Consider the following 26,007-nt stretch of genomic DNA (forward strand, 5'->3'; position numbering starts at 1 on the left):
TATTTTCTAAGTATAATCAAATCTACCAAATATTCCCAATAAAAAGCTTTTGAACTCTTAGAAAGTAAAACCCCCTGTCAAATATTTCATAAGGATTGACTTTCAACTCTGCTCAGAAATATGAAGACGTAGCAATGATATTGCCCTGAATTTTGTTGCCAGGGGAGGGAGGTCTCACATGTCTTAATTTGTGAAAGGCCAATCAGGATTCCAGGCTTTTCTAGAACCTACATGTAAAAATCTAAAACCATGTCCTGAATTCTGAGTTGCAAGAAATGTTCTAGAGTAGGGAAACTCAGAATGTGGCTCAGTCTCTTACAAGATAAGTTCAGGTATTAAGATTAAGCTTAGAAACGTTTACAGCAATCTGACATTGCTGGAACGTCCAAGAATATGACCGTATTTTCTGGCGATTTTGTTTTACTGTATTTTATAAAAATATTGGTCGTCAGGGACTGAGATTAAAACATAACGGCACTAGCCCTACCTAGTCTTTCACCATGGAAGGCATGAAAATCACTGTCTAGAAACAGAACTTTCTAAGACAGGAACAAACTGAGATGTGGGGAATCCTCTTTCTACTGTGGAAACAGCTTGCTGGATGGGATCCAGGCTGCTCTGAAGAGCTCTGGACAATCATGGAGCCAGACATGAAGTTGCATTTCTGAAAAAATTAAAAACATGAAGTTCACTGGTTAGATTTGCACCTCATTTACCCATGAGCATCTTTTATAGAATTGTTTTCTCAACAAAACCATCATCTGCTATGACCTGTAGCATCTGTCTTTAGTGGACACCTATCTTTTATTTTTAAATTTTATTCGAGTATAGTTGATTTACACTGTTGTGTTAGTTTCAGGTGTACAGCAAAGTGATTCAATTATACATATATTCATTCTTTTTTAGATTCTTTTCCCGTATAGGTTATTACAGAATGTTAAGTAGAGTTCCCTGTGCTATACAGTAAGTCCTTGTTGGTTATCTATTTTGTATATAGTAGTGTGTGTATGTTAATCTCAAGCTCCTAATTTATCCCCTCCCCCCTACACGTTTCCCCTTTGGTAACCATAAGTTTGTTTTCACAATCTGTGAGTCTTTCTATTTTGTAAATAGGTTCATTTATATCATTTAAAAAAATTAGATTCCACATATGAGTTATATCATATATTTGTCTTTCTCTGTCTGACTTCACTTAGTATGATAATCTCTAGGTCCATCTATGTTACTGCAAATGGCATTATTTCCTTCTTTTTATGGCTGAGTAATATTCCATTATATATATGTACCGCATCCTCTTTATCCATTCTTCTGTCGATGGACATTCAGGTTGCTTCCTTGTCCTTGCTATGGTAAATAGTGCTGCAATGAACATTGGAGTGCAAGTATCTTTTTGAATTATAGTTTTATCTGGATATATACCCAGTAGTGGGATTGCTGGATCATATGGTAGCTCTATTTTTAGTTTTTGAAGAAACCTCCATACTGTTCTCCATAGTGGTTGAACCAATTTACATTCCCAATAACACTTTGGGAGGGTTCCCTTTTCTCTGCACCCTCTCCAGCACTTATTATTAGTAGACTTCTTGATGATGGCCATTCTGACAGGTGTGAGGTGATACCTTATTGTAGTTTTGATTTGCATTTCTCTAATAATCAGTGATGTTGAGCCTCTTTTTATGTGCTATTCAGCCATCTGTATGTCTTTTTTTGGAGAAGTGTATATTTAGATCTTCTAAGTGGGCACCTATCTTTACCTTGCTTTGTGCAAACAAGCAGAGGTCAAGTAGAAGGAACTTTGAATGCCCAAGAGGAGGTTTACATTTTATTCTTGGGAATGAGTATCATTAGGATAAAGAGATTTGCTAAAGCAGTCAAGTGGAGCAGAGGGCAGTGATTTAAAAAAGGCTCGGGAAGGTGGCACAGTGGTTGAGAGTCTGCCTGCCGATGCAGGGGGACACGGGTTCATGCCCCAGTCCGGGAAGATCCCACATGCGGCGGAGCGGCTGGGCCCGTGAGCCATGGCCGCTGAGCCTGTGCGTCCGGAGCCTGTGCTTCGCAACGGGAGAGACCACAACAATAAGAGGCCCGCGTACTGCAAAAAAAAAAAAAGGCTCGGGCCAGATATTCAGGATTTCAATATGGCTTTTTTTTTTTTTAACCCAATAGCTATGTGGGTCTCAGTTTCCCCATCTGTAAAATGAGAGTAATCATACTTCTTACCTCAAAAGGTTGTGGTGAAGAATAACTGAATTACTACATTAGAATACTTAGAGTAGTACTTGGCAGATAGTAGCAGCTAGCTAAATGAGGGCTGTTATTATAAACCACAGCAACTACTACCTGGCAAGCAAAAATGAGCCCTCCGGAATGGTCCCATTGCTTTTCAGTACCCTACAGGCTAAACTTGATTGGTTCCAAGGCCGTGTGCTTCTCAGTTTGAGGGATGACCTTATATAAGGAACATCATCATGGGTGGTTTGCTAGGCAGACAGCTCGGAACAAATGCCCAGGCTCTGGGCTCCAGAGGGTTATATTGAAAAGAAATGCCCTAAAGGAAGCTGCATGGATAGGCTAAGACAAGACAGGGCAACCACAGTTCTTTCTTTACAAGTTCTTAATGCCAGGGTTATCTAACTCATTTTAGAATAAAACAGAGCTCCTTTTATAAAATCTCCCTCCCAGGACTACATCAGTACCATCCGGTGTATTTCAGTGTCATTTCACATGAGGAGAAAATCATATTACTCTAATATAAATCACTTAATTCAGACTTCCTTTTTCATATTAAGAAAAAAAAACCCTGCTTTTAGAGCTTAGCAATATCTTAGCAACAGCTGCTTCTGAGTTCACCTCGAGGCTTTCGAGGGCTTTTTCCATGATTTATAGGTTCCTTCCCTCATCCAGAAGTAGACAGCATGCCCTTTGCCTGCTGGCATTTTACCCAGCTCTTGAATCCAAAAGCATCTCCAGCTGTCCCAGTCTTGTGACTCCCTTAAATGCGTTTGGGTCAGTTCTTACAACCTAGCATTTTTTCCAACCATGATTAAGTCTTTTAAATGGCCCAGAGATGTGCCAGCATTGAACTGCTGAAGCCTAGGCAGAAAGTTCTGTGGTTTTAGTATTGAGAACATGTGGCTTTTCTGGTCCGCATATTCTTTTATAGATGCCAGGATTCGCACTGCTGAGCCACATGGAACATTGCACTGATGCTCGAGCGGTGTCCACCCCATCGCTGCATTTTATTTTATGCAGCCTTTAGAGTCAGAGGCATGGTGATTTCAGATTGAGGAAGACATCTCCTTTCAGAAATAAAAAAGCTGCGACATTGTTTAGTGTCATTGGTAAATATCTTTCAACTCGGAAATCTTGGATTTAATGTGTGGTAATGTTGTTCTTGGCTAGCATCCACCCTTTTCTAAAATACTGGGATTAGATGATCTCTGAAAGGGAAAGAATGGAAGGCTGAATTTTCAAGAGGATTTCAAGTAGAATCCAATGTGATATGTGGGCTAGATTATAGAATGAACACTCCTAAGCCATAAACACCTGCTTTCCAAAAGGAAGATTATTCTCTCTTCTGGCTGCTTTACAAATACTGAAAAGATGTTGAGAGAAGACCACCCCTTAGGGCTTAAGAGCTTCAAATTTAAGCCTTCCGTATTAGTGATTAGAAACTAAGGGGTGTTCTGAGGGGAATTTCAGAGAGAAATGCTTTTGCATGAATGCCCTTCTTTCTTATCATCACCCCCCAAGCACATCTCCTTGCTTCTAATTATTTCAGCGTGCCTACAGTCCCACCGCGTTCGTAGAGCAGCAGAAATGAAAGTCTTAACTAAGACCATGGTCCTTTGCTTTTCTCTTCAGGTTATGGTGCCTGGAAGCCAGAACAATCTCCTTCTGAAGAATCTGCTTTCCGATACTGAATACAAAGTCACAGTGACTCCCATTTACGATGATGGAGAAGGGGTCAGTGTCTCTGCCCCTGGAAAAACCTGTGAGTGAAGCTTTCCCCCGTGGTCACTAGCTGACTAATTAGGTGAAAATGCTTGTCCTGTGTAATGCAACCCGCCCGGGTAGCCGCAGTGCAGCGGGGTAAAAAGAGCAAAAATGATTTGGAGAGAGAAAATCCGTTTGAATTCTGTCTTCACACATTCAAGCTGCGTGACTTTGAGCAAGTTGTTTCACTGATCTGGGCTTCCGTTTTCTTGTCTCTAAAACCTAAGACTTAAAATACAACTACATCTTACTCCTCCAGCGTCTAATTCATCCCACGTCCTGCTGAGTCTCTAAAATACATTCTACGTGCCTATCCACTTTCTCTTCATCTAACTGCTCCATCCCCAATCCAAGCCACACTCTCCCACTCGAATGAGTCTTCCTGCTTCCATTCTTGGATCCTTTATTCTCCTCAGAGCAGCCTGAGAAGCTTTTAAAACATGAATGATCTCATGTCACACCTTCATTTCAAGCCACCCAACAGCTTCCCATTGTACTCGGGCTAAAATCTAATGTCCTTCCCAGGCCCTCCAAGGCCCTAGGTGACCTGGACCCTGCTCTTTGATCTCCTCTCCTGACAATTCCGTCAGCCATACCTCCTTTCCTGCTCTTCACTGGACTTTTTAAGCTTGTTTCTGCCTTAGAACCTATGCACTAGCCATTCCTTCCGTAGGAAATATCCTTTCCCAGATGTTTGCCTTTCTGGCTTTTTCTTGTCATTTTGGTCTCAGCTCAATGTCACCTGCTCAGGCTTTTCTGACCACCCATGCAAAGTAGCTCCCACTCTTTCTGATATCATCCTGGGTTGTTTTTGTTATCGTTTTGTTTTTTGTTTTTTGGTCATGTCATGGCCCTATTTGCTATCTGATACTTTCTTGCTTACTCATGTATTTGTTCACTGTCTGTCTCCCATCCCTGGAGAGCAGCATCATAAGTGCCCAGTACCTCACCTGTACTGTCATCTCTGCATATACCAAGCTCCTACAGTGCTGTGTGGCACAGAGAAGGCAGCAAGCATGTGTGTTGTAGATGTCTTGGTCATGATGATCAAGTGAGAAGCATGCATGAAAACACATGGTCAGAGCACCACAGAGTCTAAGTTGTCTTCATTACTGTTGTGATGGTACTTGCATGAAGATGACCCCAGAACCTGGTGGCTTAAAACAGCAACCATTTTATTGTATTGCTTGATGTTGTGGGTCAGGATGTTAGGCAAGCCTTGCTGGAAAATCCTTCTGTTTCACGTAGTATTGACCACAGTTACCTGGTGGCTGGGTTGGTCTGGAGGGTCCAAAACAACTTTACCCACATGCCTGGCATCTTGGTGGAGATGCCCAGAGGCTGGGCCCCTTCATGTCATTTTAGCATGTTTCCATGTGGTCTTTCCAGCAAGATAGTCATGGTTTTTACATGATGACTCAGGACTATAACAGCAAGAGTTCCAAGAGGTGGAAATTGGAAACTGTCAGGACAGTTAAGGGCTATGCTTGGAACTAGTACAATGTCGTTTCTGCTGTCGTCTGTTGGTCAAGGTGGTCATAGAACCCAATTCAAAGAGAGCATCATACCTTCCACCTCTCAGTGGGAGGAAGGACAAAAAACCTGGGCTGATCTTCAATCTACCACAGTTACTAAGCCATTATGTGTGATTAGGTGCAGAATGGTAGCAAGGGCTGAATTCTCTACCTGGGCACCTAAGTATGGATTTTTTTTTTTTTTTTTTTTTTTTGTGGTACGCGGGCCTCTCACCGTTGTGGCCTCTCCCGCCGCGGAGCACAGGCCCCGGACGCGCAGGCCCAGCGGCTATGGCCCGCGGGACCCTCCAGGACCGGGGCACGAACCCGCGTCCCCTGCATTGGCAGGCGGACTCCCAACCACTGCGCCACCAGGGAAGCCCCTATGTATGGATTTTTTAATTAAGTATAAAAGTTATTAAAATTCTGTAGCTGCAAAACCCAAAGTCCTGACTCTGCTCAGGTGAGCAAATGGGTATTATTAGCTCCTCCTTCGACAGTGTTGGCATCTCCCCCTCCGCCCCGGGCCCGTGCTATGAGGGCCTCCGCCCACGCTCACACCAAGCCTGCACCGTTTGCTAAATATCGTCCAGATCAGAGTATTAGCAGCCACATGAGCTGCTACGGTTATTTCCTTAGGGGTCATGTAGAAGGAGAGAAGAGCAGTGGGACAGCATCACGCTCTTCATTTCACTTTTCCCATATGTTGGCATATTGATTTGATCAGCATATTGGCATTTCTAGCATCTTTTGGTATTTTGCTGCTAAATAAACGGTTGAGAACCACAGACTTAAATAGCAATTTAAGAAGTAAAGAAGTAGTTATTCACCTAACATTTATGAAGCATCTACCATGTGCTTTTTTTTTTAACATCTTTATTGGAGTATAATTGCTTTACAATGGTGTGTTAGTTTCTGCTGTATAACAAAGTGAATCAGTTTTACATATACGTATGTCCCCATATCTCTTCCCTCTTGCAACTCCCTCCCTCCCACCCTCCCTATCCCACCCCTCTAGGTGGTCACAAAGCACTTAGCTGATCTCCTTGTGCTATGTAGCTGCTTCCCACTAGCTATCTTTTTTACATTTGGTAGTGTATATATGCCCCTCCTACTCTCTCACTTCGTCCCAGCTTCCCCTTCCCCCTCCCCATGTCCTCAAGACCATTCTCTACATCTGTGCCTTTATTCCTGTCTTGCACCTAGGTTCTTCAGAACCATTTTTCTTTTTTTAGATTCCATATATATGGGTTAGCATATGGTATTTATTTTTCTCTTTCTGACTTACTTCACTTTGTATGACAGACTCTAGGTCCATCCACTTCACTACAAATAACTCAATTTCGTTTCTTTTTATGGCTGAGAAATATTCCACTGTATATATGTCACACATCTTCTTTATCCATTCATCTGTTGATGGACATTAGGTTGCTTCCATGTCCTGGCTATTGTAAATAGAGCTGCAGTGAACATTGTGGTACATGACTCTTTTTGAATTATGGTTTTCTCAGGGTATATGCCCAGTAGTGGGATTGCTGGGTCATATGGTAGTTCTATTTGTAGTTTTTTAAGGAACCTCCATACTGTTCTCCATAGTGGCTGTATGAATTTACATTGCCACCAACAGTGCAAGAGGGTTCCCTTTTCTCCACACCATCTTCTGCATTTACTGTTTGTAGATTTATTAATGAGGCCCATTCCTACTGGTGTGAGGTGATACCTCATTGTAATTTTGGTTTGCATTTCTCTAATGATTAGTGATGTTGAGCATCCTTTCATGTGTTTGTTGGCCATCTGTATATCTTCATTGAGAAATGTCTATTTAGGTCTTCTGCCCATTTTTAGATTGGGTTGTTTGTTTTTTTTGATATTGAGCTACATGAGCTGCTTGTAAATTTTGGAGATTAATCCTTTGTCAGTTGCTTCGTTTGCAAATATTTCTCCCATTTTGAAGGTTGTCTTTTTGTCTTGTTTATGTTTTCCTTTGCTATGCAAAAGGTTTTAAGTTTCATTAGGTCCCATTTGTTTATTTTTGTTTTTATTTCCATTTCTCTAGGAGGTGGGTCAAAAAGGATCTTGCTGTGATTTATGTCATAGAGTGTTCTGCCTATGTTTTCCTCTAAGAGTTTGATAGTTTCTGGACTTACATTTAGGTCTTTAATCCATTTTGAGCTTATTTTTGTGTATGGTGTTAGGCAGTGTTCTAATTTCACTGTTTAGAAATTAATTTAGCTGTCCAGTTTTCCCAGCACCACTTATTGAAGAGGCTGTCTTTTCTCCATTGTGTATTCTTGCCTCCTTTATCAAAGATAAGGTGACCATATGTGCGTGGGTTTATCTCTCAGCTTTCTCTCCTGTTCCATTGATCTATATTTATGTTTTGTGCCAGTACCATATTGTCTTGATTACTGTAGCTTTGTAGTATAGTCTGAAGTCCGGGAGCCTGATTCTTCCAACTCCGTTTGTCTTTCTCAAGATTGCTTTGGCTATTCAGGGTCTTTTGTGTTTCTGTACAAATGCTACCAGAAAACTACTAGAGCTAATCAATGAATTTGGTAAAGTAGCAGGATACAAAAGTAATGCACAGAAATCTCTTGCATTCCTATACACTAATGATGAAAAATCTGAAAGAGAAATTAAGGAAGCACTCCCATTTACCACTGCAACAAAAAGAATAAAATACCTAGGAGTAAACCTACCCAAGGAGACAAAAGATCTGTATACAGAAAAGTATAAGACACTGATGAAAGAAATTAAAGGTGATACAAACAGATGGCGAGATATACCATGTTCTTGGATTGGAGGAATCAACATTGTGAAAATGGCTATACTACCCAAAGCAATCTACCATGTGCTTTTAAATATAAATTAAAAAAAAAAAAAAAGCAGGCAAGAGTGGTTTAAAAGTAGCATAGTAAATTCTGCTCTTCAGAGTTGGTTTTGGATTTTGTTATTTAACACTCTAAAGTTCCATAAAATTACCTTAAATCCACCACTGCTGGGGGGAGGGGAGGAAGGCAGTGGGAAGGCAAAGGGGCTCCATCATGGCTGATGACCTGGACTTGAAGAACTACTTTTAACTTTCACATGTTAAAAATTAGCATAATTTGTATATGTGGGTTCTAAAAAATACAACGAAGTAATGAATGTAACATAAAAGAAGCTGTCTCAAGGGTATAGAGAACAAACTAGTGGTTACCAGTGGGGCAAGGGGGGAAATGTAGGGGTGAGGCGGTGGGAGGTACAAACTATTGGGTGTAAGATAGGCTTAAGGATGTCTTGTAGAACACGGGGAATACAGCCACTATTTTGTAATAACTGTAAATGAAAAGTAACCTTTAAAAATTGTATAAAAATTAAAAAAAATTAAAATAACATAATTTGTAAGAGAGTTCCATGATACACTCACACAAATAAAAACTATTTAAAGACTATTACTATAGAAATATGACTTAAACTTCATTACGGAAATACTATCACATTTAACAGTATCTTTACAGTAAAATTATTTCAAACTGTGTCCTTTGAAATAAGTTTGGATGGTCCACATTTTTTAAGCAGTGGTCAACACAACTAAATTCTCAACAACAAAGTGATAATGATAATGATAATATACATCAATATTCACAATATTTTACAAAGGTCCTTCATATAAATGGCTTTAATGTTTTGATAAAAAATTGATGGATGATGATATAAAGTTTCAAAAAATATAGGTAATGTGAAGATGAAAGCAAAAAAAATCATCAGCATCTTACCTCTGAGAATTACCATCATTACTATTATCTAATCATCCTTGATACAGCTGTACAAACATCCTTTGACAGTGAAACAGAGTGGTGTGTCAACAGAAATTTTTTAATAAACACAATTCAGTTTTACTTAAAAGTAACTGAAGAAGGAACGCAAATTTCATTGAATGAACCGCTGATCTTCAGAAAAAATTGTTTTACCACAAGAACAATTATTTTCTATTATTTAATATTTAACATAACCATGGATTCTCAAAGGCTTCTTACCATGTGTTTTAGTACATTTCCCTTGTCAGTATTTTTAACATTGTGGGAAGATATCTTAGATTTTGTTAACCACAGGGTAGGTTGTAAAGATGGAAACCACACTAAACCCCCTTTTTTCATTTTCCTTCCTGCCCAGTGCCACCTTCTGGTCCCCAAAACTTACAGGTTTCAGAAGAATGGTATAACAGATTGCGCATTACATGGGATCCCCCATCTTCCCCTGTAAAGGGCTATAGGATTGTCTATAAACCTGTCAGTGGTAAGTCACGCTTTTTAAAAAATTATTGTCTTTCAAGATAGGTTATTTTTGTTTTTACTTTCTATGTTTGGTTTCATCTTTGGCTTTAAGAAATGGGAAGAGTCTCTTACCATTTTGGAAAAAAAAAAGGCTTTGAACTTATGACCTTACGTAAAAATAACTGATACGCTAAGGAGCAGAATATATACTTAGTTTACACCTGACCTAGACACACCCCAGACAAGGAGCTGCCTAAGCTGGCCTTGACCCCATAGCAGTAGGAAGCTTCTAGGGCTCGATGAGTATTTGGAATCTGTAATCTCTAATTCCTCTTCTACCTCTTCTTGAATTAGTTGGAAAAACTCCATTTACCAACTTCTCAGTCTCCTTATTTTGGAAACTACGTTAAGGTATAAAATTCATCAGAGCCCTAAGATTGTGGTAGTAAAAGGCTTTCTCATAAACCTCTCAGCCATCTTGATCACCCCTGTCCTTACTTCCCACATCATTATTTCCTGAAGGCAGGAGAATGACCCAGATGGGGGAGATTGTACCCTTGGTCCATCTGCCCATGGAGACCGTGTGCAACTTCACTTGTTACAGTATCATCTCCTGACACTGAGTACTTTCACGAAGTTTAAACAGGAGGCTAAAAATAGATATTATAAGAGTCTTCTCAGTTTTCTGGACTTGGGCCTTCAGTACTCCAATTGTTCAGCAGGAAAGGGTTCTCCTATTATTTCTCTTGATTTGGCAGGAAAATTTAAAAATCATCCTCTGGGTCATTAAAAAGCTCTTTCTGCCCTCAAAAACTCTGTGAGTCTCAATCTGTCATCTGAGATGTAGCTCTTGCCTCTAAAACACCTTCCAGACTTTTCTATTGTGTCCCATTATCTAGGTCCATACAGTTAAAATACTCCACCTCCAATTTCTCCAGACAAACATATCTATGAACCATAAAAATGAAAGAGCAAGAATATACCATGAATGCACTAGCTTGCTCAAGACTGATGCCTTGGGATCCAACACCAACTTTTTTGTTTCTTTTCTTTAGGCCTGAGGCACGTGTTCATTTGCAAAACAGCCCTGCTGAATTTATTCTTTGGACCATTCTATAAATACTTACCAGATTTTCTGAGGGAAAATAGCTTTGTTTTAGGCCAGTGGTTCTTAACTGGTACAGTTTTGCTGCCCAACAGAGATATTTTGGTTGTCTACGTTCTATCCCAACTTGGGGTGTAGGGAGTTGCTATTGGCCTCTAGCAGGTACAGTTAAGCATCTTACAAGTCACTGTAGGCAACTTACTCCCCCATAGCTCCAGAATAAAAAATTATCTAGCCCAAAATGTCAACAGTGCTGAGGTTGAAAAATCCGGTTCTAGGTCAAGTGGAAGAACTGTATGATGTCATTTGCATTGAGAGTTGGGGGTGTGGGAAAATCTCTGCTGAGATAACACATACATACAGAAAAATATAAATATATTGTTGGAAGGAGGGGGTTCTGGATTAAAGTGATAAGTATTTTAGGACCTTATTAAGTCAAAGCGCTCAAAGAATGAGCACATAGGGGAAGAGGCAGGAGGTAAATACACTTGTATAGGACATAGCATGGAGTGTTTTTAATGATCAGAGATTCCGCTGGGTTGAAACAGAGATGAAAATGTAGAAGCCCAAAGAAGCCAGATAGTCAAGGGCCTTGGAATACAAGTGTCATCTGTCTGGTCTTAAAAAGCATAAGAGGAGTGGATAAAGCCCATAATGGTAACATATATGCTGGTCCCCCATGTGGCAAGGTATGGCATAGTGTCCATGATAAAATTTGCTGCTAAGGCCACTTGCATGCTGTCCGGGGACAAAGCTAGGTGCCTGAGGTGGGTAACTGAAAATTACTTCTGTTTAGCACATGCCCCAAAGCCTATGACAACGATAGGAGCTCCACTGTGAAGGCCTCGCACTATGGTGGGTGGTGGATTGTGGGGTGGGCCAGCTTCTTCAAGTACTAGGGGAAGAACTAGTTGCCTAAAAAGAGCCTTAGGCTGGGAGTCAGGTATGTAAGTCTTGGAGCTACATGGGGCTAGATTCAAACCCCAGCTCTGCTGTTTGCCTTTGGGACAATCTGAAACACAGTGGAATAAGTACTGTTACTTCAGGAGTGTTTCCATTTTTCCACATTCTGTTATAACTGAAATACACTCTTTCTTCTTAGTTGCTGGCCCAACGCTGGAAACATTCGTAGGGGCTAACATTAACACCATCCTTATTACAAACCTCCTCAGTGGGATGGACTACAACGTGAAAATATTTGCTTCCCAGGCCTCAGGTTTCAGCGACGCTCTAACAGGCGTGGTGAAAACACGTAAGACTGATGTCCTGTCACTTCAGCCCCTGCATGTGGTTTTGCTGCTTTGTTTTCCCTATAACTCAACCCCTGCTTCAACTTGGTGGTTGGTTTTTCTTTTCCTCAGCCTTGCCCTTTCTGGATGGTGTTTCGTGGAAAGAAAGGTGTGTGCTCCTTACTCAGGGCTATAGTTCAGAGTCCTGGTTGGCAGACGGAATGTCAGAACCTGGCATTCCAATATATTTGATGGTGGTGGATGGGATTTCCTTCTGGGAAGTCTTTGCTGGTATTTTTCAAATTAGGTGAAATTTTCCAACCAACCTGTATAGCCTGATGCGGCCAAAACCTATCAAAGTTGAGCCGGGGGAAATTTGCCTTTTCTCAAAGCCTTTGCCCCTTCTCTCTCTCTCTCTCTCTCTCTCTCTCTCTCTCTCTCTCTCTCTCTCTCACACACACACACACACACACACACACACACACACACACACCCCATCCATAAAAGATACTTGCACCACTCAAAAGACTTCCTTCTCTATCTTTGAAGGGTTTACATGCTGTCTGCTCACCATCTGGGACTTCTCCTTGGCATGCACCGCTCGCAGACACCCATGGCATAATACAGTGTTTTCCAACTCCAGCACATATGTTCCATATTCCTGACGTTTGTTATGCTTCCACACCATCTGTTTAATATATTTCTTTAAATGGACTTACAGTTTCTGTTTTTTTTTTTTACTTAAATGCTTTTAAAAACCCACAAATTACTCTAAACAGAAAACCAGTATTTTCAATACACGTTAAAGGTTAATACATAAATGACCAAAATAAAAATGGTTTGGCTGTGTGATCACTGAAATTATCCTGAGTGCTATCAACAGTACATGCCCCATACTCGAGAATGATCATCATGGTGTAATCAGAAGTATAAACCTTAAATCTTCTACTTATTAGCTAAGGCCTTGAGCAAATTACTTAACTTCTCTGAGCCTAAATTTTCTCAACTCCGAGATGAAGACAATCATAACTGTTTACAGGCTGCTTGGCAGGATTAAAGAGATAATGTATAAAAAGTGTCTACCATATGGCAAGCACTCAATGAATAGCCACTATTATTATTGTAATAATTGTGCTTTATGCATTTGGGCCATATCTCACTCTGACTGCTAATCAAAAAATTAACCCGATAAAAGGAATTTGTAAGGATGAGGCATATATTAGACCAAACCCCAAGCCACCTATATCTGGCAACTATGTTTTATATAGGGCCTATCCTTTCATTAGAGAAAGCTTCCTGAATTCTCTTTTATGGAATATCTTTAAATTTTAAAGGCTAGATATGGAATCAATTTAATCTCAGAAGAAATAGTCTCTGTCTTCAACAGACCTAGGAAGACTTTGGCCTATGGTTCTGATCTCGTACTTGGCTGTTGAAATGATACTGTTTTAGGTACCACTGTAAACTGCAAGTAATTTCCCTGTGTCGTGCCATTATAGCAACCCCTCAGTCCCTCCTTAGGAATAGCTTGGAGTCCCCTGTGCATTTCCCTACCCTTTCTTACCTCTCTCCTCTAGTTTATCTTCATTTTCCTCTCCAGATTACCCTTTCTGTTTGTGCCATGTTTTATGTCCATGATTTTCTATTGGTCTTTCTTCTCCTTACTCTTTCTTGTCTCTTTTTATCCTCCTTTCTCTGCTCCCCTCTTTCTTCTGTTTCATCCCTCTTCTCCCCTTTATTAAATGTGGTGATTATTCCAAATATATTTTAAAAGACTGAGGGTATTGAACTGTTTTATAGTCTACCCTTAAAGTAAAAATTAGATTGGCTTATTATTTGTTTTCTCTCTTTCTCCCAAGCAAGATAAAACCCCATACAATGGCAAATAAATTAATTCAAGGTGTTTTTAAAATTTAGTGTGGTTATATAAATCGTTATTGATTTCCTTTTTTCTTGGGGGGAGAGGGTTGTTTAATTGGCCTTAGGGAAGAAGGTTTTCCCTTGCTGACCTAACAGAAAGGAATAATGTCAAGATGCAAACTGATTAGTCTAGATTATCTCTACTGTCTTGAAAAGTAATTATAAGCTATTTTTAAACTTTATGAAGTAGCTAAAAGAGAGGGGAAGTATGAGGAAATGATGTGGATGAAGTCAGAGGTCATTAGAGAAAGTAAACATTCTTAATTTTCTGCTCTTTCTGCTTGGCTCTAAGTGATAAACACTGAATGTTTAGTCCTCTATTGTATTGGAGAAACAATATTTTTACTGCTTCCCCAAATAAACTCCCTGTGAATCATTTTTGAATATCACAGCGTTTGCTCTAAGAGTATAAGAATCTGTGTATTTCTTTTGATTATTTTTTATCTGTGTAAAATCTTTCCTTTTTAAATTTTCAAATACGTATCCATTCTCATTCAATCATGTTTTGAAGACCAGTCGGTGTGAACTGCTTCTGTCTGAATAAGACTTCCCCTTTGTCTGCTTTGCTCTTCCCTTTCATTTAAACCATGACTATCTTTCAGTGGTTGATGAGTGTATATCGTATTAAACGTTTTTATTATAAAAGTATTATATATTGTGGAATATTTTAAAAGCACACATAAATAAAGAGGAAAGATTTAAAATCACCCATAAGTTTACTACCCTTGCTTCTGGTCTTTTCCAGAATACATATTTTCTTTTGTGTTTGCAAATAGCAGACAGACCCTATCATACATCATGTTTTGCAACTGCTTTTTTTTTTTTTTTTTTTTGCGGTACGCGGGCCTCTCACTGTTGTGGCCTCTCCCGTTGTGGAGCACAGGCTCTGGACGCGCAGACTCAGCGGCCATGGCTCACGGGCCCAGCCGCTGTGCGGCATGTGGGATCTTCCTGGACCGGGACATGAACTCGCGTCCCCTGCATCGGCAGGCGGACTCTCAACCACCGCACCACCAGGGAAGCCCGCAACTGCTTTTTTAAGTTATAAAATAGTTAATCTTTTGTGCACTAATTTATTGTGACTTTACGAATTTCCCACCACTGGCTATGGAAATGTGAATTCGAATTTTACCATGTTAATTCAGACTTGGGGACATTTGTGGCATTGTCTGCAATATGACATAGTTATGTTTCTATTTCACTACAGTGTTTTTGGGTGTGACCAATCTTCAGGCAGACCAGATCCAAACAACCAGCGTGTGTGCTCGCTGGCAGGTGCAACGTCATGCCACTGCCTACAGGATAGTTATCGAATCCCGCCAGGGTAAGTGCAATCCATCACATATGTTTTTGTCAATACTCATGTACTCTGTGCCAATCACTGTGGACAACACACAAGGAACATTAGACAAAAGCATTCTTTTGAGGAGGCAATATTATGTTATGGATCGTGCAGGGTTTGGAATCAGGACGGCTGGTTAAGCCACTTTTTAACCTCTCCAAACCTCCATTTTCCCATCTGTAGTTAATGGGTAGAACCGTAGTGCTGATCTTGTGGCATTCTGCTAGGATTAAGCTGAGAGAATCCGTGTAAAACATTTGCAACAGTGCTTTGCACATATTAAGCACCCAGGAAATGTAAGCTGCTATTGGTGATAGGAGCTGAATAGGCAGGACTGGTAACATATGTTAAAATTATATGGTGCTGTTATGTTGGTCTTTACTCCATGGGGAGCTAGGTTTGACTCTAATGTTTTTCTCAGTGATTTTTTTTTTTTTTTTTTTACTTTTGTGGGTAATTGATGGGCAGCAAACCCTCATTCAGGAGATGATATGAGGTATCTATGCTATCATGGACAGCTTCTTCAGCATCACAGCTCTCAAGTACATCTACAATTTGGGACTTGGCTTCAAAGTTGAAACACTAAAAATGTCTGCTTATTTTCACTAAAAGTATCAGGAAGAATGACAAAAGACTGATTCCCCAAAAATGAGTTTCTAGGGACGATTAATCCTCTTTTCACATTATCAGCATGAGTAATATTCAGAAGATGAGATCCAATAATGAAAATTACTTTAATCAGATTTGTATTATCAGTAGAAGAGATGCGTCTTGTTATTTTGGGGGAGGACATAGACACTAGAGAATCCCAGATGATGTTTTTTAACCTTTCAAACTTGCTAATAAGATCGTTAAATATTTTTTCTTTCTGGGTAAATGATCATGGTTTCCCCATTTGAAAAAGCAGAAAGAGCTAATTTTTCGGGTCTGGATAGGACTGAGTTTAGTTCATAGCCCACATCCCTGGCTATAACTACATTCAACATGCAGAAATCCCACTTTTGATCCAATCCAGAAAGTGGAAAGCACAGTTTAGTAGAGTGCTGAGAGTGTTTGGAAATATGCTGAAAATACGAGAATAGGAGATGAGAACAGGAGAAGAGATTCCTGCCAACACCAGCCAAGGCATTGTCTCCGCAGGCGTGCTTAAGCTATTAATTCCTTGATTCCCTGCATGTGATCCCATAAGGGTCTCTTTAGCCAGACACTGGCTAAGCTTACGGGAGTGGCTTTAATCTGGAATAAACATTGAATAAGGGAAAGTCAGGACAAACCATATGGGTTTTATGGTGGTTTTATGTGATTTATGGGATGCTTAAGCAGAATTAGATGAAAGATATGCAAGTGTTTGAGAAACAACTATAAATCTTGAGGAGTTATGTTTCATTTATCTTTTTAAGGCTAGCTAAGTCGCACTTTAATATAGAACGGTTGACATTTATCACATTTTGGTGGTATTTGTTAAGCTTTAACAAAATAGTAGCTATAAAAATCACACTTCCAAACTACTCCAGAATATTTTTATCTTTTATATCATTTAAGAAGTTGGCATTGAGACATAGGTTCCTGTAGATATTCACTGGCTTTCATTAAAAATTATAATTATATAGATTGACATAAAGATATCAAAACTGTCTATCATGGGATTAGTGAAATCCATCAGTTTATTATTATTATTTTTTAATGATTTTACTTTGGCATATTTGCAAAATGGCACTGGGATTTTTATCAGAGGATGTGATTGACGGGTCTGATAACATTGATCTGGTAATTTAAAACCTCAGTATGCTCTTTCTGATGCCAAGATTTTTACTAGCAAAAAATGCAAGTCCCTATTTCCTTCTTCCAGTTAAGTTAATTTGTACTCTCCCAGGATTGTTTTCAGGCTGCCAAAAACCTCTTTGACTGAGCCTCAACAGTCTCAATTCAATAGGAATGGACAAAAGTGTTGCTCAATTTATTTTTCATCAGCACTTATAGCTGAGAGATTTATAAGCCCAGTTAGCCTACATCTTATTCACTCAGGTGTCCAACTGAATATTATTAACCAACTAGACAGCAACAGATTCTAATGGATGTTTGGGGTGGGGAGTTAATGTGGGGAGAGCAGTAGGCTCTGTTTAGACATTTTAACTTACACAATTTAGGTCAGGGAATAGTCTTTCCACACTGGAGTGGGGAAGAATTAGGTTGAGTTTCTTTATCTCACAGAGAAATGTGATCATTATCCTGATCACTGCCTTCGAAGGACTTGTGATCAGATGCCCCTTCTTCCATGGGCACAGAAGTCCCAGGGCTCCCGCTGTTTTAACTCTGTAATATCTCCCACTGGCTACATATGCTACCTCTGCAGAAATTTTAGCCCTTCCCCCTCAATCAGAGGAGAAACTAGAGAGAAATGGGACCCAATTCCTCCATGTGATGGAGAAAAGCCTCATCCCAGGCTGGCTTGTTTATGAATATCTCTGCCAAACTCCTACTGTTTGACAGGTAGTTTTCTCAGTGTGTGTGTGTATTTCCCATGGTCTGATCAGTGCACTTTTATCCTGAGGTGAAGTCGGTGGGTTTGCGTCTGCTCTGACCACAGCTGCTGGTCAACTTTCTTCTCTGGGCTTCAGTTTCTCCTAAATGACTTCTTTTGAGGCTTTCACCTGAGGTAATACCTGTAAATTTCCAAGGTTTTGTGAATAAAGCAGCAAGGCCGTATCATTCAGGTTTGCTTGTTTTGTTTGGGAATGGTAGAAACACGAATAAAAGGGACTTAAGCGAAAGGGTCAATTTCTTGGCTAACATACTGAGAAGTTCAACAGTATCTGGCTTTAGGCATGTCTAAATCTAGGTGTTCAAACAATTTCATCGAGATGAAGCCTTGCTCCATGCTTCTGCTCTGCTCTCCTCTGCCTTCGTTCTCAGCCAGATTGTGAGTTGGCCCCAGTCTAATCCAAATTACATACTCCTAGCTTCCAGCTTAATAGTTTTACTGAAAAGAGAACTCCTCTTTCTCAATTATTCCTACAAAAGTCCAGGAACTGAGTTGTATTGGCCTGGTTTGGGGTCACATGCTCCTAAATCTGTCATTCAGTTCAAGGGCATGAAATAAAATTATGGGTGAAACCTGGTTACTTCCCAGCCCTGTGTCTGGAGGGGGAGGTGGGTGTTCTTATTCAGTCCTTTCCAAATCAAAAAAACTCAGAGCAGGGAGGAATGGATTCAAAGAAAGAAAGATTAGATGCAAGACAGGCAAAAACAACAGCTGTCCTCTACCCGTGTAAATATTTTGACTTTTTTTTTTTTTTTTTTTTTTTTGCGGTACAAGGACTTCTCACTGCTATGGCCTCCCGTTGCGGGGCACAGGCTCCGGACGCGCAGGCTCAGCCGCCATGGCTCATGGGCCCAGCCGCTCCGCGGCATGTGGGATTTTCCCGGACTGGAGCACGAACCCGTGTCCCCTGCATCGGCAGGCGGACTCTCAACCACTGCGCCACCAGGGAAGCCCTTGACATTTTTTAATTGCCAATAAGGAGAAAAAGAAAGGTTACCAAAAGAATCAAGTCCTCTTAAGAGAGACTGAATTCAGATCTGCTTTTGAGTCAGTCATCCACTTTCCAAATTAAATTGTAGGCTTTTGGTTAATCGTAGGACAGACCAAAGTCAGAGACTTTGGGGTGGTTTTGAATAATTCAGGACCCCATGAGAACCTCCGTTTGTTCTGCAGATGCTCAAGAGTTCTGTCTCTCTGTCCAGCTGTTTCTGAGTTGAAGTGACACCCGAGGATGGATGTAGTTTTTCCCTTCAAGTTCATGTATTTATACACCACATGGACCACGATACTGTATTCCCTCCCTAATCGCATTAACTTGGTGACTTTCTTTTTAGCCTGATTTTTTTACGTTTCAAAGGATGCTCAACTTGTCTTCTATCTTTAGGTACCAAAATGTCAATTTTGCTGTGTCATCCATTAACAAGAATAGAGAATTGCAGCATAGTGGAGAGCTTACCTTATCAGGGAACAGATCCCCCCCCAAAATGATCATATGAAACAAAAACCTATTCTCAAGATTAAACTTTTTTTGAAGCAGTGATATTATGCTTGGGGGTCAGGGTATTTGAAAGACCTGGAGAGTGGAAACATATATCATCAAATTCCAGCTGACTATCCTGGATCCTGGATATTACTTGCTTGTGGATCTCAGTAACCACTCATAGGACATTTTGGGGAGTCAATTTGGTGTCATGATGATCACTATGACAGTAACTCAGAGAATGTATTTAGCCTTGCTTCATAAGAATGAATGCACAATGACAGATTTTTTCCCCCATTCCAAAAAAATAAATTTAATTCCTGGCTTTTGGCACAAGGTGTTGAGGAAATTAATCATCATTTGATTGCGTTAAATGTTTTTCTTTAAGGCAAAGCCATTAGACCTGAATCACACATGCCAAAAGCAACATGGATGCATCCCCATTCATGTAACCCTTCATTAGCACTGGGATCAAACTGATACTGTTTCCCATTAATTTTCCTGTACCTGTTCCAGTTTTCCAATGATTTGTAGATTTTTTGTTTTTGGTTTTGTAGTAGTAGTGAGGCCCATTTATATTCTGTTGTCAAGGGTCTGTGACATGGGTATTCATGAGAAATAGAGGAAATGACAGAAAAGTGCATTTCTAGGATTGATTCCTGGAGAGTCCTGGAAGCTTTTGTGGAGATAGATAAAGATGATCTATGCGTGGATTTGGGAAATGTTTGTATTACAGGTGGCTCACAGAAGCTTGCAGGAGGCTCCAAAGAGTGGGTAATGGTCAGAAAGAAGCAGCTATTATGGGGTTCTGAGCCTGGGAACCACAGACTGAACTTGGACATCAGCAAAGCAGAGGGCAGGCTTTACTAATATTTTCTTACTATTAAACTCCTTTCACAGCAATACATAATCTCACAAACACCTTAACAATTTTTGTATTTCATTATTTTGAATAATATATGATAAAATATTGAGGTAGACCTTAAGTCATTCCACATAAATATATTACTAGAGATTATATTATGTTCATTTTTGAAACTCTTTAATATTCACAATTATAAAAATACATTTCAACTTGCTTTCAACAAATGGCCTTAATTTCATTATATTTTAAAAAATCAGGATTTGTCCATAGACAAAATTTTTAATGACATATATCATGTTTGTTCTGACATGTATGTTATAAGTATATTTTTGTTCATATATGTATTTAAGATATGGATTGAAATTTACTAGGTATTATACTTTCAAAATAGACCAAAATCACTTTTTAGCATTTTCGTGTTTTATGCTTAAAAAAGCAATTTTTTTTGCTCTTTTTTAAAATTTATTTATTTTTTATTGAAGTATAGTTGATTTACACTGTTGTGTTAGTTTCAGGTGTACAGCAAAGTGATTCATTTATATATATGTGTGTATACATATGTATACACACATATATACATATGTTTATATGTTCTTTTTCAGATTCTTTTCCCATATAGGTTATTAGAAAATATTGAATATAGTTCCCTGCAACTGGTATTTTTTAATATTTTCTATATTTTCATATTTAATAAACTATAACATTTTGCAGAAGTTCTCAGAAATATGTATAATATTCAATGTAGTTTTTAAACACTGGTTTTTAAATTCCTAGAAATAAAACTATATAAGGCTTTGACTAGCATGCAATTTGTGGATCAGATGAAAATCAATCTAGAGGGAAATTTGCATGGTAGTTCTTTTCATGGTAGCAGGGATTCTTCTTCTTAACCAGTTATCCATGGTTTATTTATAAAAAATAAATAATGGTTAAAAAATAAATAAATAAACACTCTATGCCTACAAGAAATACCAATTTTAAATTCTTCAGTAATGGAAGCCACCAAGGTAGGCAGCTGTGTCCAATGGAGCTATAAAGCCCTGAGCCACGAGGACTCATGTGATCTCCCTACTATCATGCTTACTAATTTCATATGTACTCAGCAGCTCTCCAACTCTTTCATTTTGAAAAAAATTGTATATTTAACTTATATTATTTTATGATATATTAATGGAAATTAAAGCAACATCCTCTGAGACTGGGCTTCAAGTTCTGAATTTACATTTCACTTCTGCTACTTAGTGTATGGACTTGGGTAAGCTACTAACTTTCCTAGCCTTCAGTTTCTTGTCTTTAAATTGGGGATAATTATAAATATTATAAGGATCCAATGAATTAATACACATAAAATCCTAAGAATAGTGCCTGGTACGTGGTACATACTCACTAAATGTTGGCCATTACTACCTTTGCTCTTATTTTTATCATTAAATACCAAGCACTGAACCAGGTACCATAGTGAGCTCTCAGGAAGTGACTAATATAATTAATCCAACTTCTCCCACTCTCCAAACCTGAGGGCAAGCACTAATTCTTCTAAGAAGGCAAAGAAATTCTGCTGTGGATTTGGGAATGAAGAAATTAGCCAACAGTTAATCAGGCCTCCTAAATTCTTTGTCATGCCTCTGCCATGGTAGAGCCAGGACAGAGAAGGTGGCAGTGGAAATGGCTGTGTGTGGCATGTCTCCTTGGTAGAACAAAAAGAATATCGGAACCAGGAGTTGGGAGACCAAGATGTATGGGATGATTTATGGTCGTAAGCCACTTAAGCGCCATGTCCTATTTCCTCAATTATGATTTTAAAAGAATAAAAAAGGATCTTTAAAGTGAATCCAAGGAATTTGGAGAGCCTCCTCCTAGCTTCCTAGCAGTCTCCTTTGCTATCGAAAGAAATCCTGAGGTCAGTGAAAAATCAAGACTGAGAGGTATGAATTGGACGGTCCGGGGACACCCTGGCGTCCTAGTGCTGTTCCAAGCTCTCGCCTGCATTTGTGGCAACTATGCAAACCGCCTGGACCCATAGATGAACCTTCTGAGACCCTGGAAGCCCACTTCTTAGCCCACAGGCATGAGACCTGCTTAACACCCGACAATTTCTAACTCCATACTTATATCTTTAGGCCATTGGCAAGAAGGGCATCCTATTGTATGGTAATAAGTTGTATGGGGCCAAAAGGATGTATCTTTTTATGTCAAGTTTTAATTGTTCGACTGTGTGCTGAAGAATCATATTGAATAAAAGGGAATTCTAATTTTTAGAATTATATAAATAAATATATATATATAAATATACTCACCTTGACACCTGTTCAAAAGGTCAATTAAGATGTGTACATATAATTATAAACATGAACAGTTCTCCATTTGTTAAAGGATTGACCTCAGCAGCCTTTTACTAGTCAGTCTCATTTCTAAACGTATAAAATGTGAGTTTCAATTATGTAAAATAAAACAGTGGAAATGTTAACTCTTTAAAAAAAAGATACACCCCCTCAAACAGGTTTAATTCATTCTGGAGTTATCTGAATAGGCCATGCGTATTAAGCATTTTAGAAGCAAATCATCTACTGATGGCTGTTTTTAAAAAAAGTTCATGTATGTATGTTTTGTTCATGTATGTTTTGTTTTGTTTTTATTATAGATACACAAAAGCAAGAATCCACTCTGGGTGGAGGGACAAACAGACATTGCTTCTATGGACTTCAGCCAGATTCAGAATATAAAATCAGTGTTTACACAAAGCTCCACGAGATTGAGGGACCCAGTGTGAGCATAACGGAAAAAACACGTAAGTCAGGGCTTCCCTGGTGGTGCAGTGGTTGAGAGTCCACCTGCCGATGCAGGGGACACGGGTTCATGCCCTGGTCCGGGAGGATCCCACATGCCGCGGAGCAGCTGGGACCGTGAGCCATGGCAGCTGAGCCTGCGCATCCGGAGCCTGTGCTCCGCAACGGGGGAGGCCACAGCAGTGGCCCGCGTACCGGGAAAAAAAAAAAAAAACAACACGTAAGTCAAGTGTGTTCTCTCCTGATCCCTGTCTTCATGAACAAATGGTATTTTAGGCGTCCTGTTTTGGTTCAAAAATCTTATTCCATTTAGAAAAATATTAGCCATTGCTGTGTGGGAATATCTGTAATACAATTTTGTGTGTCTTATTCAATCCCAGAATTCCCTGCTTGTGGCCCACTAATGTCATCTGTATGGTTTTTTTCCATCCTCCATATGTTGTCACAGGGACTATAAGGCCATAGGATGGCAAAGTGCTTGAAACAATGACCTATATTGTGATCTATTTCCATTAGGAACATCTGTGGAATGTGGAGTGTGAAATGAAGTGTAAGGACTGGGTCCCGACATTAAAACAATGGCACATTACTACAGCCATGAGGGTGGGAATGGAGCCAAGACGTTCCAACTGGCTGACCCTAGACTTGCCTACTTAAGAGGCTCTCGCTCTTTTTCCAAGCTGGCTGGAAATCTGATGCACTGAAGGGAAAGGCAAACTATAAAATGAAAACAAGGCACTTTTTACATGTTCTGGACAGCAAGGAGGGTATCAGCTTCTTGGTATGTCCACTTCTTGGTATCCTTTTAATCAAGGATTCCAGACCTAGAGGCCACAAACATTAAAATGGTTTGAATGGTAGTGAATTCCAGGGGACATATGTGTGTCCCCAACTCAGTATCTTGAACTTAAACTTGAAATCCCCAAAGATTGGTATCGGAATAGGTGGTGGGTGATGGGCTTTCTTCGTAGCCCCTCTATCATGCATTTGATGTTTAGAAAGTTCTACTACCCGTGTATATAGGCCTTTCAGTTGCTCTGAACATGCAGAAAGAAATCATCATCAATATATAATCTTCCAACAGATAAGGTGAAAGTATAGTTAATGGAATCGTCTACTTTCCAACACAGAGACTTTATTTCATAACACTGAAATATTCAACAGTTTACAGGACACATGTATTTTTGAGGTATAGTTTACATTCCATAAAATTTACCCATTTTAAGCATACAATTCAGTGATCTTTGGTACATGTAAAAGGTGGTGCAGCCATCACTACCATCCAATGTTAGGACATTCCCATCAATCCAGAGAGCTTTCAAGCTCATCCCCAGTGAGTCTTCTTTCCTACTGTCTGCCCCAGGCAGTCTACTTTGTTTTCTTGTACATTTCTAGACATTTCATAGAAATGGAAATATGTAATATGTAGTCTTTTGCATCTGACGTCTTTCACTTAGCATGTTTTTGAGGTTTATCCACACTGGAGAATACATCAGTTGTTTGTTGCTTTTGATTGCTCATTAGAATTTGTTTTATGGATAGAGGATTATATAATTTCAAAATTATTAGAGGCCTGGTAGTGCACGAGATTTAGAGTCCAATAGGCTTGGTTGGGGTCCTTTTTAGCATTGTGGCCTTGGGCAGTTTAACATCTCTGAGCTGCTTTTTGCTTACCAATAAAATTAAATACCTACTCTCTTACCTCCTTTGGTGGTGGTAAAGATCCAATAAAAAGAGCCTGCTGAGGAACTTCTCAACCTGTATCTTATTGAACAAGTACTTTTGTTACCACCATTGCTGTCTTCCTGGAAGTCACAAACTGATGGCCATGGGATTAGATCTCACTGTCAGCTATGTTTTTCTCTGGGCTATTTTTTTTTTAAGTTTTAAAGTATTCTTGAAAATGCGAAAGATCTGACAACACAGGGCACACAAATCCTCATTGTGCTACATCTACAGAAACTCAGTAACTGCTGTCTCTTTTAGACAGCGTTATGTGCTCTTAAGTTTGTTATTCCTTAATGTTTAGGCTATGTTCTTTGCTCCCACTTATTACTTGCCTGACCTCTAAAACTATTTGAGTTTGGGGACTCTGGTCTCCTTCAAATTCCCCTAACCTTAACCTCACAACTGTTAACTACCAGTCCAGGGTTATTTTGGAAAGCTCTGTTTGGTGTAAATATTTTCCTTCTGTTGGGGACATGTGTCATCTTATAGCTTCTACCCACTGGCTCTAGTTCAACCTTCTGAAGCAAATGCAGATTGAGACTGTTCCCTCTTCTATGTGACAGCTTCTCACAGACTTGAACACAGGGACCATCTGTGTGCCACACAGAGAATATAAACACATGTTCCCAGTTCACTGTGGTTCTTCTTACCCAAGAGACTCTTAGGCCAGATGCTCTGACCAAACATATTGATCTGGCTTCCAGAACCACTCACTGATTTTGTTCTTGATTTATTGACTAAAGTTAGGATATGCCTCAGTTTTTCACATTAAAGAAAATGCACCATTGTAAAGATGACCTAGTGCTTCCACAAATTTTAAGATAAATACATCTGGCTCTAGAAGGATTTTATGGTGCTTTCAAAAAAGTTTTGCACTCCTAGTTTTAATATTAAAATGTCTGAAATGTTTTTACTTTTGAAACTTTTTAGTTTCCAAAAAATTGCCTTTAAGAGAAAAAAGTGATATTCTATATCTGTAATAATGCAACAGAAGGTATATATTGTGTTGTCACCTTCCCTCTTTCCTCATTCTTTCTTCCCAGAAATACCCATTTGTACCAGCTTGGTCTCCTTCAAGAAATTCTACCTGTTACCTGTTTGTGTGTGTGTGTGTGTGTGTGTGTGTGTGTGTGTGTGTTTATAACCATATAGATGTGTATAGATAAATCAATATTATATTTATCAGTTAAATAGGATTTTTTCACAGATGGGATCATACCATGGTTTTCTGCTTCGTTTCACAT

General features: G+C 39.4%; 1 protein-coding gene across 4 annotated transcripts in view; it reads left to right on the top strand.

Moving 5' to 3' along the window:
• The window catches only part of COL14A1 (collagen type XIV alpha 1 chain), a 272,810-nt gene that overhangs the window by 134,197 nt on the left and 112,606 nt on the right, over positions 1-26,007 (top strand). For all 4 annotated transcript variants that reach the window (XM_049700664.1, XM_049700665.1, XM_033419891.2 and 1 more), the window contains 5 exons: positions 3,865-3,994; positions 9,666-9,788; positions 11,974-12,123; positions 15,228-15,344; positions 22,891-23,037. In XM_049700664.1, coding sequence (XP_049556621.1) covers positions 3,865-3,994; positions 9,666-9,788; positions 11,974-12,123; positions 15,228-15,344; positions 22,891-23,037 — 667 coding nt within the window. The remainder of the gene's footprint in view (positions 1-3,864; positions 3,995-9,665; positions 9,789-11,973; positions 12,124-15,227; positions 15,345-22,890; positions 23,038-26,007) is intronic.

Source organism: Orcinus orca, chromosome 17 (genome assembly GCF_937001465.1).
Source record: "Orcinus orca chromosome 17, mOrcOrc1.1, whole genome shotgun sequence".
NCBI lineage: Eukaryota > Metazoa > Chordata > Mammalia > Artiodactyla > Delphinidae > Orcinus > Orcinus orca.